This window comes from Parus major, chromosome 5 (genome assembly GCF_001522545.3).
Source record: "Parus major isolate Abel chromosome 5, Parus_major1.1, whole genome shotgun sequence".
In the NCBI taxonomy this organism is placed as follows: Eukaryota; Metazoa; Chordata; class Aves; order Passeriformes; family Paridae; genus Parus; species Parus major.
This window is the reverse complement of record NC_031774.1, coordinates 52,570,144-52,586,741: the sequence shown is the minus strand read 5'-3', so window position 1 is coordinate 52,586,741 and position 16,598 is coordinate 52,570,144. Positions and strand designations below refer to the sequence as shown.

Sequence of the window (16,598 nt, the reverse complement as noted above, 5' to 3'; positions counted from 1 at the left end):
TGATGAAGAAAGTCCAGCCACAGTAACAAAGTAAGTTCCATGTGTGCTTCACCAGAACAATCAAGAATAAAGCAATCAATTACAAATTGTATTGAGAATTTTTACAGATTTTAAGAGACATAGTCTTCCCTGTCTCTCCTGTTTTCAAAATATGGCAGAAATCAAATAATGTATTTTATCTGATAAGCTTTGAGATTTTAGAAATATTTTTTATTATTTCTACACTGTCCATTTCATACAGAGATTTCTGATTCTGCTGCAAAAGTATCTCCCATCAGCACTGGGTTTCTTAGCTCAGGACTGGGCTAGAATTTTTTCATTTCTTACAGGATTTTCTTGTGCTAAGCCGAAAAGCCTGAGGAAGTTGATACACTTACTCATCTAGAACTGGGTAACACAACTCCTAGGCATTGCTAACACAGCTAAGGATCTGGCTGAGAACACAGCCAGTTACACGATTAGAAATCCACTGGGAGCCTCATCTAAAAAGGGAACAGGATAAGAAATGGGTATCATAAATGCAGAAGAGAGCTGAAAGGGTAGGGGAGGAAACAGGACTAAGCTTCTCCTTCTCCCCACTAGCTCAGAAGTAAGACTGTTGCCTTTATATGCTCTGCTGAGCCATGAACAGCAAGTCTGCATTCCTGTGCACCAACCTGTGATCCCACTATGTTTCCCACTTCCTCCACCCTGCCACCCCTCCCCTTCTGCTTCCCTGGAATTTTCATTCCCAGCCTTATTAGAACCAAAGAACCACAGGAAGAGTATCTGCACATGGCCTACTCCTCCCGGCATCCTCAGGCTGCTCTTCATAATGCTGAATCAGCCAGAGTCAGCCCTGTCTGCAGGAGGATTAAGACATATTATATAAAGTCATTTGAAAAAAAGAAAGTTAAAAGATGCTAGATTTGTTTGGTTTGTTTTTAAAAGCCCAAGTGGCTCCTTGTCTCCATGAAAGCTTCATACAAGGACTGTACAAGCAAACTCAAGGGAGACAGCAATGTTTCAAACAATTACTTTGGACAAAATAAAACAGCACCAGTAGATTGCCCTTACTATAAACTATGTTCTTTCAAAATGAAACAATCCTTCAATAGTGACACTGTCATCTTGGATAAATGATGCTACCCAAACTGGGTAATCAACTGAAGCAAATAAAAATTGAGCCTATCACACCATCAGTTTTTAAATCAGAAATCCCCACTGATCCCAATGAGGCATTTACTGAAAATATAATGGGTCCCAATATGGGCCAAGGGAAGTGCTTAATAACTTTCTCATTTTTCTATTCTAGACAAGGAATCACAAAACAGTTCATTCAAATCCAAGAGAGGAATAACATGCAATTTGCAGCTTGATTTCATTATTGATCAGCCAGTAAACGGAATTTATTCATACCCTGTTTGATGCAGTTCATAAAAACCCAAGAAGGAAGATTCTCATGTTTACTACAACAATCAGCTGTGAGCATTTCCGCTGATTTCACAGACATCCTATTTGACACAGCTCAACAGTGGCAGAGGCTCTACCTGAGAGATGTCTTACAGCTACAGTATTTCATTGGCTTCCTCAGTTTGTATCTGGCTGCTACCAACTTTGATCCTGAAACTTTGTTAAGTGACTCCCACTCAAAAGGTGGGAGAAGTTTATTTTTCCAGATTGCAGAACATCTTTCTGTAGCAGTAGAATCTATTCAGAATGGCATGTTGCATGGCACAGTGCTAGGTCTCCTACTGCCACTAATGGCATTTAACTGAAGGATTCAGAACACACCTCCTGTTCCCTTTTTTTTTTTTTTTTTTTCTAATAATGGAATCTGTCACCAAGTCCAACTCCTTTTTAAAACCTAGTCTATACAAAAGCAGCTCACTATTTTAAAACTGCCCTTTAGGATGCTTTCTGGAAACTCCTCATTTGGCTAGATTCCAAATGTGTCTCTCTTCTCCCATCTCCAAAGAAAGGGTGCCATTTATCCATGAACAGTCATCTAATGACTTTGTAAATGGGTACTGAAAGCTTCAGGTAGTTTTTGCCCTCCTTAAGAAACAGCCACAGAAAAATTACAGGGAGTCTGAGTAAGTTTGGGGAAAAAAAAACTTCACATATTTTAGGTCTGTTGTTGTCAGTGTCTTTGCAGTTCAGGCTGGTCCTAAATATCCAGTAAAACATCTTACACAATGACATTCAACAGAGAATCTGTTGAAGCTGCAATGACTTTTTTCCCTGATTTCAGAGCCCAGCATGTTCATTAATGAGATGAAACTCTTTGTTCTTTCAGTCCTAACTCCCTCATTTTATCTTTAGACCAAGTGTTTTCCTGACACAGGGGCAACATTCCCTCTAGTTAGTCTGGATCTTTAGTCAGTCAGTCTAGCTTACATCTATATTCAATAGATAAATGCAGTTGAGTCACAAAGTCTCAGCCTTACTAATATTTAAACAGATTCAGAGCAGAGGAAGTGAAGTCAAACTACAGGACTTTCAAAGATATTTGACTTTAAAAATGGCATTTCAACTACATAAGCACAGGTTCTTTTCAGCTACAGTTCTATTGCATGCAGCATAAATTACACAGCTTAAGAGATGATGTTGCTTACTTGTAATATCAACCTCAGCATTTGCAAGTGGAGGCAGGTTAGGTGAGGAAAAGGCATTGAAACTCCCAGCATCCACCTTAGTCACCCTATTTCCCCTGTACAGTTTATTATAAAAATACAGGCACACCTGCAAGACAAGTAAAGAAACAGGTCTATGAATAAGCCAGTAATTAAAAGATGCAGTAGATAAATACTGTAGTCTGTCCTTTATAAAGTGTTTTCTAAATATTTAAAGCAACTCAGAGGCTAGTAGATGTTTACAAGTCTAACCCTCTCAAAAAGTGTTGGCACATCTGTCACACATTGGTTTAAGAATTTAAGAACAAAACAAGTTAAGAGCTAACTAGTTTCATAATCCTCTCATGAGGCTTAGGAGACAGCAAATTTGCCTGAGTCCATTTCAGAGGAAAGAAACCGTGTGAACATTTTAATAAATTCATCAGTTATGTATAAATTCAGAGTCCAAAACATAACAAAAGGCCTGGTGAAAAAGAGGATAACTTCCTAGAGTTACCACACATAAATAAGTATGTTCCTTCTCAAGTCTATTAAAGTTTGTCAACTTGAAGGAAAAGAGATACCTCAAAGCTGTTATCAGTTATTAAGATCTTGGCCAGTCAGCTGTTGCTATTGTCTTACAAGAACTGGCTTTGGGAGCATGGCAGAAGTAAAATAAGGTGTAACCTGACCCATTTTCTCTCTGTGTTTTGGGCTGCACAGCACAAACAGCAAGGTGCTGAGACTATGGAGGTACCTCCATGTTCATCAGGTGTATCACCCTCAACACTTCAGTCTTCAGGAACAGAGCAAGAAGACATTCCTACCATTCTACAGCGACTACAGAACATCAAAGTAACATTCATTAAAAAACTGACTTACAAGTGTTTCAGATCCCACACATTTGCAAGAGAACCTCTAGTTTCAAGTCTTCTGCATCATACATTTCAGACTTGAGAGTCTTTCTAGATTGTGTATGGGCAAATGGAATATGATCAATGTGAGAACAGCAAGTGCTTTGCCATGCAACTACCTCAGCTGGAATCTGTTCATCTTCCTGCTTAAATGCAATTCCTTACTATCTACTGGATATTTAGTGAGTATTTGTGTCCTGGCTAGAGAGAGAAATACAGCTTCTTAGATGGTCTTCCCAGGTAAACAGACCTCAGGAATCACAAATTGCCCAGCCATCAGCAGTGCCCCCAGAAGGTTGTCGCGGCCGTCATTCTGCAGCTCATAAATGGGCACCTGAAGAGCAGAGATTGGAATTACACCCTGGCCCTTATGTAAAGCCTACACAGCATAAAAAATTAGTCCAACTTATGCAATACAAATACATGAATAATTTATGTAACAATGACTTATGACAAAAAAAGTTTTCCTTCTTCACCCAAACTATTTTAGACTGCAGCAGATGGCAAGACTTCTCTCTCTGTTTAACATAATTTTGTAATTTAAGTACTTAAAAACTAATACAGAGATTTTTCTAATATGATTAAGAATATTAACACTGCTTCAAGAAAAATATCAAAACTAACAAGTAGGCAAAGTTAAAAGTGACTGAGCATAGGAGAATTGATGATAGAGAGAAAAAGCAACACCCCCAGAACACACAGAACTGTGACTATGGACTTCACAACAGCTCTCTTGCACCATCTTTCCTCATAGCATAGTAAAACTGAGCCAGCAGGTTATTACTGACAGAAAAGGGCAAGATTAAAAACAGAATTTTAGTCTGCTGAGCAATGATTTCCACACATTTTCAGACTGCCTCTTTATTAAAAGAGAGTGCTTCTTTCAGCAATTATTAAAAAAGTAAAACACATGCTCCCTTGCTGGATAATATGCCAGCTAGATCTCCAAGCAATAAAACCAAAAAGAAAGCAAAACCTTGACAGATGTATCATGACTAGGCTGCTCCATGTCAAGACAGCAAGCGGGAGCCTACTCCTTCCTAGACTTGTATTTTGACTTCAAATAGACCACATGTGAAAGGGAAGTTATGAGACTGGGGAGGGGAATTTTACAATGTGATGTTTCATCTTTCCTTTGTGATTAGAGCAGTATTTTACACTCAAGCAAGCTATTCTAGTAAGACAACCCCTCCCCCTCAAACAATATGCAAAGGGCTGATCTCCAGCTAAGAGAATAAAAATTAATAAATGTAGTCTTTAGAGGAAAGGAAACAGAGCATATTAGATGTTCTGTGGAATGGAAATGATCGAAAATGCATCTAATGCTTTAAGTTTATTTTTTAAAATTATAAAGAATGCAACAATTAGTAACATAAGTTGAGATAACAACTGATGAAGTAAAAAATACTAAGCTTCAGGGCTTTTAAAGAAAAGACAGATGACATCCAGTGGCCACCTGAGGCTGGAAAAATGCTTCTCACATAAACCAATTAATACACAATGGCCAATGACAGGCTCTTATGTCTTTCTCTGAAGCATCTGGCCCCAGACATAATGAACCCCTGGTCTGATTTGGTACAGAGTTGTGAAGTCATTAATGATAAAATTATGGGGCAGATCCTCAGCTGCCCATCATTTCTCACTCATTTCTGTCAGCACTATGACCATTCACCCTGGCCAGGGGCCTGGCCTGCACTGCTAAGCAGTACAGTGATAATCATGATACAGGCAAGTTCTGCATAAAAGAACCAAAAGTGAGGATTCCTGCTTCAACTTCAAAATAATCCATTACCTGAGATCCTGTCAGAACAATTGTTTTTCCCAGGTTCTCACACATAAAGGACAGGGCTGAAGCTGTGTAGGCCATAGTATCAGTACCATGCAGGATCACAAAACCATCGTATTTCTCATAGTGCTCCTAGAGGTGGAGAGACAGTTTTCACACTGTTAAAGCAAGTGAGGTACACAGGGCTTTACTTCCACTGATGCAGATAACAGCACAATGCCTTATAGGGTACTGCACACACAACTCCTCCTAAACTTGCTCTGTTTCCAGTTTAAATACAAATAAGGGTTAATCGGACAGTAAGCACTAGAGCCACAATCTCTTTGACTGTTCCATAATTCTGATTATGGAACAGTCAAAGAGATTCTTCTGTGTATACATATTAATGCAGCGTTTTTAAACCAGAAGACTCCTAATTAAGAAAAGCTTAGCAATGGCTTTAAACAGGAATGTTAACATATGCAAATTAGTCGTATAGTCTGATTTCTTGTTGCCGATTTTACTTTAGGGATTACACCATTTACAGGAGCAGATTAGGCAAACCAGGGCTCTCATGATATAGGGGAAAAAACAGTCCATTTAATCCACGGCAGACAGGCAAACTACCAGTGTCAGAGTGCCCTCTTCTGATGGAAAGCCATCCTTTCTATAGCAGAACCTGGGGGAGAGGCTTCTTGTTTATTAATGGAGATTCACCTGCTGGTTTTTGAGAAGGCCCTTTATCAGACACATACACTATCAAAATTAATTTTAGAAAAATTTCAATCTGCATACAATTCCACACAAGAGGTGAGGTTTTTTTTAATGAAAAGGCATGAATCATACTGCTCATCCTGTGAGAATAGTTATCTGCTGTCTTCTGGAAGAAAAAGGAATTGGTTCAGCTACTTTAAGAATGATGGATATAGCAAACACTGCAGGGTTCACCTCACTGATGTCTCTGATGTAACTTGGTTATGTGGAAAGGATTACACAGAACTCTAAACTGATATATGAAGTGCCAGCATGGGGAGGAAAAAGAGGTTTAAACAAGATTTCTTTTTAATTACACTCCTCATGTTACACTAGGCACACACACTTGGCACCTCATGATAATAAGGTCACCTCCAAACTCATTTGTAGGTTACCGCTTGTCCTTTTGCTATTTCTTCACTTATACTCATGTCTGTCTACCTGCTGCTATCTACTGGAAGTTTCAGAGGGTTTCTGCTTATCTCTAATTAACCAAGCCAACACAACATCTGCCAGTGTTGCAAGGTCTTTCTACAGGCCAAACTACTATGTGATGCAAAAACCATGCCACAGCCATTCACCAAGGCACCAACAAGGTAAGGAGGTTTCAAGAAGGGCCCAGATCATAGAAATAACCACCTATCCTCTCTAAATTAGCACACTCACAAGTACTTTCAGCCTTATTAGATGCAAAAGAAAATAACAGAACTAGTTTTAGCTTGATAAGGGAAAAAATCAGGGTGTCAATTAAGGAGATATTCCACAGAGACATCTTAGAATGTTTTAGTCTAGAAAATCATCAGCATGTTACAGTTGTGGCAGGCACATGTCCAAGATGAACACAAAGTGGCAGTGTCTGTACACAACCTGGAGAATTGAAAAGGTTTCTTTTTTTGTCTTCTCAGCACTCTCTTGCTTTCTCCACTCACTTGGATTACACAAACTGGACATACAGAGAACCTGTGTACAAGAATCAAAAAACCCCCACTTTCTTCTGTAATAGAAACTAATATGCCAGTAAGGAAAAAAGGTAAATTCTCTCCTGTTCAGCATGGATTTCTGCCTTCTCTTGGCCCTGGGCTTTTTCCAGCTGCACCCCTGCTCCATCCTAGAGACTTTCCATGTACATACCAGCTCCATCTCTGCTTTGCCTGGGCAAGATGCATTTGATAGGACAAGCCACCTCCCAAGTCTGGTGATTTCAGGATGAGAGAGCCTGAAGGTGAAAGACCTGAAATCTTCAGCATTATTCCCTGCATTATTGAACTGTTCACATGCATTGCTACAGCGTGGTAGAAGAAGAGAATTTACACTATACAGCCCACTGTCACAGAGGGGAAGAGCAGTATCTTCCTAGCCCCACAGTTAGTTATTTCTGTCAGCTATGTATGAACTCCTGGTGTGAAGCATTTGAAGTGTTTTGAAGTTTTGCATTTGTTAAAAGCACACAGCTAAGTTTAAACAAGGGACAGGAACACAGAAATGCTGATTTATTTTTTTTTTTATTCTAGAGAAGGATGTAATGAGTTCATCTATATATGCAGAAGTACCTAGGGCTTTAAACATTTCCACTGTGGAAAACCTAACCATTGTAGCAATTTTTTCTACTGGTTGTAAAGCCAAAGCTAGTCTAGTCTATGTGTACCCAGAGCAAGAAAGGCATAAAAAAACATTAAATTATTTTCTATGTAAATAGCCAACTATTAAGTTACTTGAAAACTCAAATGATGTGTAACTACATAACCTTCAGCAAATTTACCCACACAACAGGATTTTATTCAACATTTTTGGACAGTAAATTCAAGTAAATATTTTAGGACACATCAACCTATGTATTACATACCTTATTCAATCACAGCTGCAATTTTTCTTTTTATTTTATTGTTTGGAATTATGGCATGGCTCATCCTTGGAAGAATGATATAACTTTAAGGAGTTTACAACATTTTCAAATGAAATAAAAATTCTGCAAACTTTGCAAGCACAGTACTTCTTACTTTGCAGGTCACTAATTAAGGTACTTTACATTTAAAGAAACAAATATATACGTATAACACTACTGAAGTGTTTTATCAGTAAATATACTGCTGGGTTTTTTAAGTGAAAAATGAATTCTTATCCCACATCACTGTACCTCAAGTTTCTTTGCAATTTTGGCCCAGTCCTCTGGTGTCATGTTGGAAGAATCAAGCAGTGGCGAGAGCTCAAGGATTGTGTAAAAAATTCTCTTGTTTTGCTTAGAGAGACTATGAAGAAAGAGAATTGGGAAAAAAATATCTTAGCATTAATATCATCTCATCACTTCTGATTTTTTATTTAAATCAGTAGTTTTCACACTTTTCCTCCCCATCTCCCAGTCTAGGTGAAAAATGTCTTAAATCTGGAAATTAATTCCAAGTTTAGAAGTTCATGGCGTGATGTAGTTTAAAGCATAAATACCTAAATTTAATTTAATAATAAATACAACTTGGGAGGCAGATACAGGTGGTTTCTGGGCTGTGAGTGCACATTGTTGGGTCATATCCAGCCTCTCATCCACCACCAAAGTCCTTCTGGGCAGGGCTGCTCTCAATCTGTTCATTCCCAGCCTGGATGGATACCAGGGTTGCCCTGACCCAGGTGCAGCACCAGCACTTGGTCTTGTTAAATCTCATGATATTCACATGGGTCCAGTTCTTGAGCTTGTTCAGGTCTGTCTGGATGGCATCCCACCCTTCAGGTGTGCCAACAGCACCACTCAGCTTGGTGTCATCTACAAGTTTGCTGAGGCTGCCCTCAGTCCCTCCATCCACGTCATTAATGGAGATATTAAATAACACTGGTCACAATGAGAAATACCACTTGTCACTGATGTCCACCATGACTCTGAGTCATTCACCACCACTTTCTGGCTGTAACCATCCAATCAATTCCTCATCTGCTGAACAGTCCACCCATCAAATCCATCTCTCTCCAATTTAGAGAAAAGAATGTTGTAGGGGACCATATCAAAGGTTTTACAGAAGTCTAGGTAAAGATGTGATAGCTAAAATCTCCTTCCTGTCCTCCATGTGCATTAGCAGAGCTTTTAAAAAGATCTATTTCATGACTTTCCCAGGCACAGAGGGGAGGCTGACAGGTCAGTGGGTTCCATGGTCTTCCTTTCTATCCTTTTTGGAGTTGGGTGAAGTATTTCCCTTTTTTGAGTCACCTGAGACTTCCAATAAAATCTGTAGACTCATTCCCCCTATGAAGCCTGTAAGACTGTTGCATACAGCAGAGAGAGCATTTAAACAATTTGTTTAAACTGACATCCTGTACCTAAGAAGTCAGACTTCACATGAAAAACTGCCTTGCAGGATATCATATTTACACATGCTAAGAGTAACTTCGGAAGTCTGTTCCTGAAAATCAGTGACAAGAAAGCTCTCCTGAGTATATGCTGTTTAAATAAAACATGACATCCTGATACCAGAAACCAGCCCTGTCTTCAACTTCTGATACCTCTCTCTAAAAAGATAATTTCATTCCTCTTATATTAATGTTACACACTGATATAAAAAGTTAACAAAATCTTCTCCCCTCAGGAACTCACAATATTTCTCAACCACCTAGTTAAAATATCACCTGGTTAGCATAAAAGACAACATGGCAAATTGCCATAACTAGCCTCCAGAAACAGCATTCAGCAGTGCCAGAAAAACAAGACAAGATTAGTTTTTAAACCTCAGGGGTTTTTATATGAATGATTGTTTTAAGTTTTTCTGGTTTTCAGGAAAAGATGTGCCAGGAGAAGTATATTTAGGACTCATATGGGTATATTAGTGTAGTTTTGCTATGTTTCTAATCCCTTAAGTATTTAAAAGTTATTCAGACACAGTATCATAATACAGCTCCATTTTTCTTAGTGTAAGCATCACCTTTAACACAAACTGTATATTCATATAAATACTACTGCACCAGGTGTCCATTAGTTTTTTTCCTTTACTCCTTTTCCTGCTATCTGCGTTTTAAGTGGTTACTTTTAGCTTTATAGTGAGACCTTAATACAAAGTAGAAAAAATTCATAAACCTTTTATTTTCTTTGAATATCCTGGTTTTCTCCTTAAAGATTACTGAATATCCATTTTTACTCTTATAGAAAACCAGTGATGATCCCATTTATTTTTGAGAAACTGTGTAAAATCATCCTTTGTGCAAAGTTAGCACGTTTACAGGGGCACAGTCATTCATCACAGCTAGGGAATATTTCAAATTAGCATACTGCCCTCTAAATAAAACCCGTAAGCTTATTAATCATTGCCCAGCAGTTAAGAATCACTGCAGATTAATTATAAACCCATTGCTTATTATCATAATGTTGCATAAATTTGGGAAAAACAATCAGCTTTTAGGGCTTTTAAAAACAGAAGGCCTGCAGAATTATAGCATGAGGCCTACTCACAGATGTATTAATTACATGCCACTTTTTCAGACATATGCTGAAGATAATTCACATGGAGCTGTATATAGAGTTTGCTTAGTTTATGTAGAATACTTGTATGTTTGCACAGCAGCAAATTAATATACAAAAAAGAAAAAAAAAAACAGGAATAGACTTCCCAGAATGGTTACTTGTTGCCTAATTCGAAAGTTATTTCTCAGGCAGTTCTAGGCACTTCATTGCAAATCTATCCCAAACACATATTTTCTATCACATCAAATATGGTGGACTTTTTTCTTTTAAACTAATATAATCATTTTTGCTAATCTCATTCTAGATTCTTCATGTCTAGAGAGGTAATTACCCAAAAAATAACAAGACACATCCTAACCCTTCCTCTGCCCAATGAAGGTGAACTTACGGGAGCACCAACGTATTCTCTGGGAATTCATGGGAGTCGCTCAGTTTTGTTTCCCGGGCATACGCCTCATCGTGCAGCATCGGCATTGCTTTCAAGCTGTTTACTAATTTATTGGCCTCTGGAGCAAGCCCTTAAAAGCAAAGAATAAAGGCAGTAAATAAAGGAGCAGGGATGGAAGGAGTGGCATGGTAAGGAGGGAAGAAGACAAGTCACACAGCAGTTTTCCCATCTTTCCAAATTAAACAGTCTACTGCCAGTTTAAAACCATGAAAAATGAACATTAATAAATACTCGTGCAGTTATTCTTTTCTTGACTGGAAATAGATAAATCCTTTATTTAAGAGAAATAATGTTTCAAATCTCCTACACAGCAAACGTTTATGCTTTTACCTGTTTTTCATTGTTGCTTGTCTGCAAATACTTATCAGAAGCAAGGACAGGAAGCCAATTTTTGTAACTGTAGCAGAAACCTACCATTCTCTTTCACATTTTCCATAGCTATTACTACTACCAGTAGTTGGTAGTAGAAGACTTAAAAAGCATCCAGCATTGTTCTGTACTATCAAGTTGTGATACATACTAGGTACTTTCCACTAGCAGGTTTAGAACTAAACATCTGAACTGACAAAAGGTAAAAAGGTGCATAAATCTGTGAAAAGAAAAAAGTTAAAAGTGGGGATGCATCTCAAACTCTGCTCTCCCTCTTCCTGCCCATGATGGGGTCTGTCTGTAGCAGAGACCCTAAAACAGCTGCTGTTAAACCTAGCCTAAGAACACATTTAGTGTTTGGTGGACCTGTAGGTGTCCTGGTTGTATCCAGGATTACAGTGGGAATCTGCATGTTGTTCCCTGCCAGCAAGAAAGGCACCTAATGTTGTGATGTTACGGTCCTCAGCATCACAGAACTGATTTCACCTGGGCACCTAACCTGCAACTCACCTTCCAGTACCCTGTTTCAGGAGTGACAGCAACACTCCTGGCATCCAGAATCAGAGGCCACCCTGTTTTTCTGAAGTCTGACTTCCTGAGACAGTTTTCTTTCAAGGAACTTCCAACAGAGGTACTTCCTTCTGGACTTCAAGATTTTACTGTCAAGTTCAGTTTAATCTGAGTTTCATATCACCTGTTTACATGGTGAACAAACTATTAAACCTCATTATTCTACTTCTATTAGTTCTAGTCATTTCTAATTTGAAGCCAGGGAATTCTCTCCTATTTCCTAGTTCTTTTTATTTAAACATGATTCTCATCCAAGTTAGCACCTCCAATTATTTTTGGTTCACCTTCAAACTGCAAGGTTTATTTCAAATATTTAAACACAGAGAATATTTTCAATAGTATTTCTAGCTTTTCCCATTTACTTTCCAAGCTGATGGAAAAATCCTTAAGAACTCCCTGATCTCCCTCCTGGCTTGCCTTAAATTAAGAGGGAGACCTCTTCATAGCCAACTTCCTCACAGGACAGCAACAGCATTTGAATGGATTTCTGCCAGAATACTTTGTTTTACAAAATATACTTAAAACACTTTCAAAGCCTTGGATGTTTCATTCATTCAGCTATAATCCCTGCTTTTCCTATTAAGGATGTTCCTAGCTTAGTCACAAATGGCCACTTCTGCTGTTCTTGGGCATTGAATCATTTTGGCTCAGAAATGCAGCCCAGTTTCAAGTGTTTCCTGGGTGTTTTCTGATTATTCTTCTGTCCAGTGTTCATCTTGTTCTGAATATTGACAGTGGATTAGACTGTTTATTTTTTGTATTTGCCACAGGAACTGGAAACCTGATGTATGTTAATATTCTTTAATCCCTTCTCTATAAACAGCAGTTCTTCATCTCTTAATCACAAATCTGTCAGGATTTTTTTCATAATTGCTTGCACTGAATGTAAACCTTTTTTTTAAGGCATTCTGCAGATGTATCCAAGACGACCCACTTACAACCTAGACAGCCCCTCACATGCATCCACATCTAGCAGTGATTTCTGCTTTACAGCTTGAAGAAGCAAACACGGGGGAACTCAAGTGCAACAGCTTTAAGAACACTTCTACTTTATTATGCATGGAAAACAGCTTTTGTGAGCCAAGCTTATTGACCAAGTATTTGAAGCAACTTCACCCCTGCAGAGAAGAGGCAGGCTGTGTGACTTGACCAAATTGCTCTCATCAACTTCTGTCCTGTCTCTTGTCAGCTGGCCAGCCCTGGCATCACAGAGCAGGTGGACAAAAGCAGAATGGCAAACAGGCACCTGTGGCCAAGGAATACAATCATGGTTTTGTCTCACCTATAGTCCAGGACTCTGATTTCACTCTGGTGCTATAGATAACTAAACACTTATAGTTACATGCCAAACAAAATACCCTACAACCTGTTCTGCTGCAGAGAACCGGAAGAATATAGTAATTGCAGCAGTTACATTACTTGGAGCTTTCAGAAGTGAAGTACACAGTTTTCAAACAGAAAAAGGTTTGGACTATGGTAGCTATTCCTTTGGTAATCTAGTATGTCTAAAAAATCACACACAAATAACCTGCCAAGCTACCTAAGTAGACTATTCCAGTATTTCTAAGGCTATTTACCTTAGATCTGTTTGGATTTTTTGTGGTTTTGTTTTTGTTTTTTTTTACCTTTGACAGGTAAAAGCTAGCCCCACATGCACAAGGAAAAGATCTTCCTGAAGGCACCAGCACAAACTTGATGGAAAGATCACTATCACAGTAACCTCATTCTGGAGTGCTGTAAGGTTCTCTTTCTGAAATGAGCTACTGATAAGCCAAAAGAAACTAATGTAGGAGGAAATAAGTAGGAGTAAGAAACTTGAAAATTGCACTGAAGTAGCTTGACAGCAAAAACATGAATACTGAGAGAGTCTGCACCTGAGTCTGTTTGTCATCCTAGTCACATAAACTGAAACAGACTATTCTTCCCATGAACATGACTCCTGCACAGGTAATGTAGGTGTGCAGAAATTCCAATAAGAATTTCCAAGACGTGCTGGAGTTGCCAGAAGAATTACTTCTCTTCACTATGCTTGAAGTAAAACACTTGTAGTTCTAGGAAGGGTTGTAAACAGGCACTTTCCATCTACTGATAAACAAAAGAAATGAGCATCTATTGTATCTTCCCTTGAAGCATGCTGCCTTTCCCATGCCCTTTCACTAACTTCTGTCTGAACACTAAGACTGCCAAATATTCTGAAAGAGGTACTCTGGCTGCTCTGCAGCTAGATGTGGGTATGAAAAGCAGGTCAGCCCCACCCAGGATGCAGAAAATCTGTATCATTGGATCATAACTGTCAGAGTGTTTGCACATGCTTTAATGACTGACACTTGTTAAGCAAAAGGGAAAGAAAGCATACAAGATGAGAAGAGGTTGTAAAGTTCATTCATTAAAGGACACGTGATCATAATTTATTTGCTTGAAAGAGGCATTCAGAAGGCTGAGGCAATAGAAGTAGGAAATTGTTTTAGTATAAACAATGCAAACTGAGAAAGGCAAGTCAGCACATGGCATTAAAATACGGACTTATTTTTTACAACTTTGACAGATTAAAAACAAAGATGACAGCCATAAAAAACAAAGAACACCTTATAGCATCTTTATTACAATAATAAGGATCAGTCAATCACTGTCTCCTGAGAATAAAGGACATGTATTTGAAAAAAATCAAGTCTAGAAAGCTCCAAGGTGAAGCCCCAAGTGTTTTAATCCTACAAATAAGAAGCAGAGACAGTATTTCAGCCAGGGACACAAAACTCTGTAGAAGGGATCACAAGCACCTATGCTTTTGAATCTGTAGACAGACATAAGCTGTGGAAGCCCTGGGATGCTCCACTGCCTTCCAAGTAAATGAAGAAAGAAACTAAACAGATATTCTTCAAAACAGGACTTTACCTCTCACTCCCACTCTTTATGATACCTTGTTTCCCTTTAATCCAACGCTGGCAAGCACACAGCCCTGCTGCAAGTCAGACCTGACTGAAATCCGTTTTTTCCCCAGACACATTAGTGGGTTGATGTTTCTAGTATCCCTCGGGATCTGTGCCTATTGAGTGATGATGGAGGGATGCTTAGGTGCCACTCCAATCAGCTGCTGGACTGGGGGCCTGTGGAGGGGTCAGGTGAGTTTGGGCTCCTATCTGCTGACATTTAGGGGCACCTAAAAACACACAGCATATACGTGTAGGTATCCAAGAAGGCTTCAGATAAAATGCAGGCATTATACTGACACATCTCAGTGTTCAGTTTTGGATGTAAACATTTTCCAGCTGCTGGGAGAGAATTTGGCATATCTAGTCTTTTCATCAAAGTCTCCCCCTCCCTCGGTAAGGTAAGGCAAGGCAGAACTCTACAGTGATTTCATCAGGGAAGCCACGAGCCGGTGGGAGAGCAGCAGAAATCTATCCCACGGCAGGTGACTGACACTGCATCCGATCTCGCTTATCCTGACACCTGGCAGCTGCCACATTTGCATCCGCTACCAGGTCACCACTGGAAAATCCTTGTCACGGCCACCAGCTCCAGCGGCCCACGCTCTTCCCAGCAGGAATGCCAGGCACACGCTCTCTGGGTGGCCGCTGACAGGAGCTCATTTAGGGCTAAATACAGCCTGCATGACTAGTGCGATTACGTTGGTTTCATTTTCAGTGCGCGAGGTAGGGCAGAAAGGACTCACGCTGCAGGAAACACGTTGTCCTCTGCCAAAAGCCGCTGCTGCTCGCTGTGACGCTCACAAGGATGCCCATCAGCTGAGCTCCCGTGTGAACCAGCTCACGGGAGCCGGGGATTAGAGGGAGCGATGCTGCACCGCAAACCGCGCCGGGTCCCCGCGACCGCGCCGTGCCAAGGCAGCCCCGGCCCCAGCCCCACGGCCAGCCCCGCTCCCCGCGGCCACCCCCGGCACCCCCGCGGCCGCCCCCTCACCCTTGACATCCTGCACCATGCCGATGGTGCCTCCCGTGTTGATGACCAGCACCCGCGCCTCGGCCTTCGCGGAGGGGTCCGGGGGGCAGCCGGGGCGCTCCTGGGGCCGGGGCCTGGCCAGGGCTCTGAGCAGAGAGCGCTGCTGTCCCACCGCCGCCTCCATCCCACGGCTCAGGATCCGCTACCTCCCGGCCGCCCGGACAACGGGGATTTGTAGGGGCGGGAGGGCGGAGGCGGGGCCGCCCCTTCCCGCTGCCCCGGGGGCGGGGAGAGCCGCCGTGCCCGCCCGCCCGTGAGGGGCAGTGCCCGTGAGGGGCAGCGCCCGTGAGGGGCAGCGCCCGTGAGGGGCAGCCCCGGCACCGCCCCCCGCACTTTGCGCTGCGGGCAGTGCCGGCCCGGGCAGACGTCAAAGCCTTTCATGCTTGAAGGAGAAGCCGAGAGCAGCGGCGCATTCTGGGCCCGGGGAGGAGAGAGGGGACACAGGGCTCAGGGTCAGCCCGGTAAGAGCACCTGCGTCGTTCCCTTTTTCCTTCATGGGGAACAAGGTGGGAACTGCACCTGCTTACATGGCCTCAGAGGCGACTCCTGCCTACTCAGTGTCTCCCAAAACGGGCAGCGTGGCACGGGCAGCACCCCATTGTCACACCCGCTGTCCCCTCCATTCCAGCGTCCTAATCTGCACCCTCGGCTTCCATCCAGAGGGATTCTTTTGAGGATCGGGTAGGAGATCAGCTGTGAGAAGGCCAAAGTTCTTTTCAATGAAATCTGATAAATCTTTAGGTCTGTTGTCGTGAAGTTTGTTATTACTGGCTAAATGTAAAGCAGAATC

At 41.0% G+C, this 16,598-nt stretch overlaps 1 protein-coding gene across 1 annotated transcript in view; it reads right to left on the bottom strand.

Annotated features, from left to right (window-relative positions):
• Positions 1 to 15,987, bottom strand: part of ASPG (asparaginase) — a 44,544-nt gene extending 28,557 nt beyond the window's left edge. Inside the window, exons 1-6 of the mRNA XM_015631685.2 lie at positions 15,770 to 15,987; positions 10,850 to 10,979; positions 8,161 to 8,272; positions 5,301 to 5,426; positions 3,759 to 3,842; positions 2,598 to 2,724 (exon numbers count right to left, since the gene is read on the bottom strand). Of these exons, the coding sequence (XP_015487171.1) occupies positions 2,598 to 2,724; positions 3,759 to 3,842; positions 5,301 to 5,426; positions 8,161 to 8,272; positions 10,850 to 10,979; positions 15,770 to 15,932 (742 nt within the window). The 5' untranslated portion in view covers positions 15,933 to 15,987. The remainder of the gene's footprint in view (positions 1 to 2,597; positions 2,725 to 3,758; positions 3,843 to 5,300; positions 5,427 to 8,160; positions 8,273 to 10,849; positions 10,980 to 15,769) is intronic.
• Positions 15,988 to 16,598: the final 611 nt, after the last annotated feature.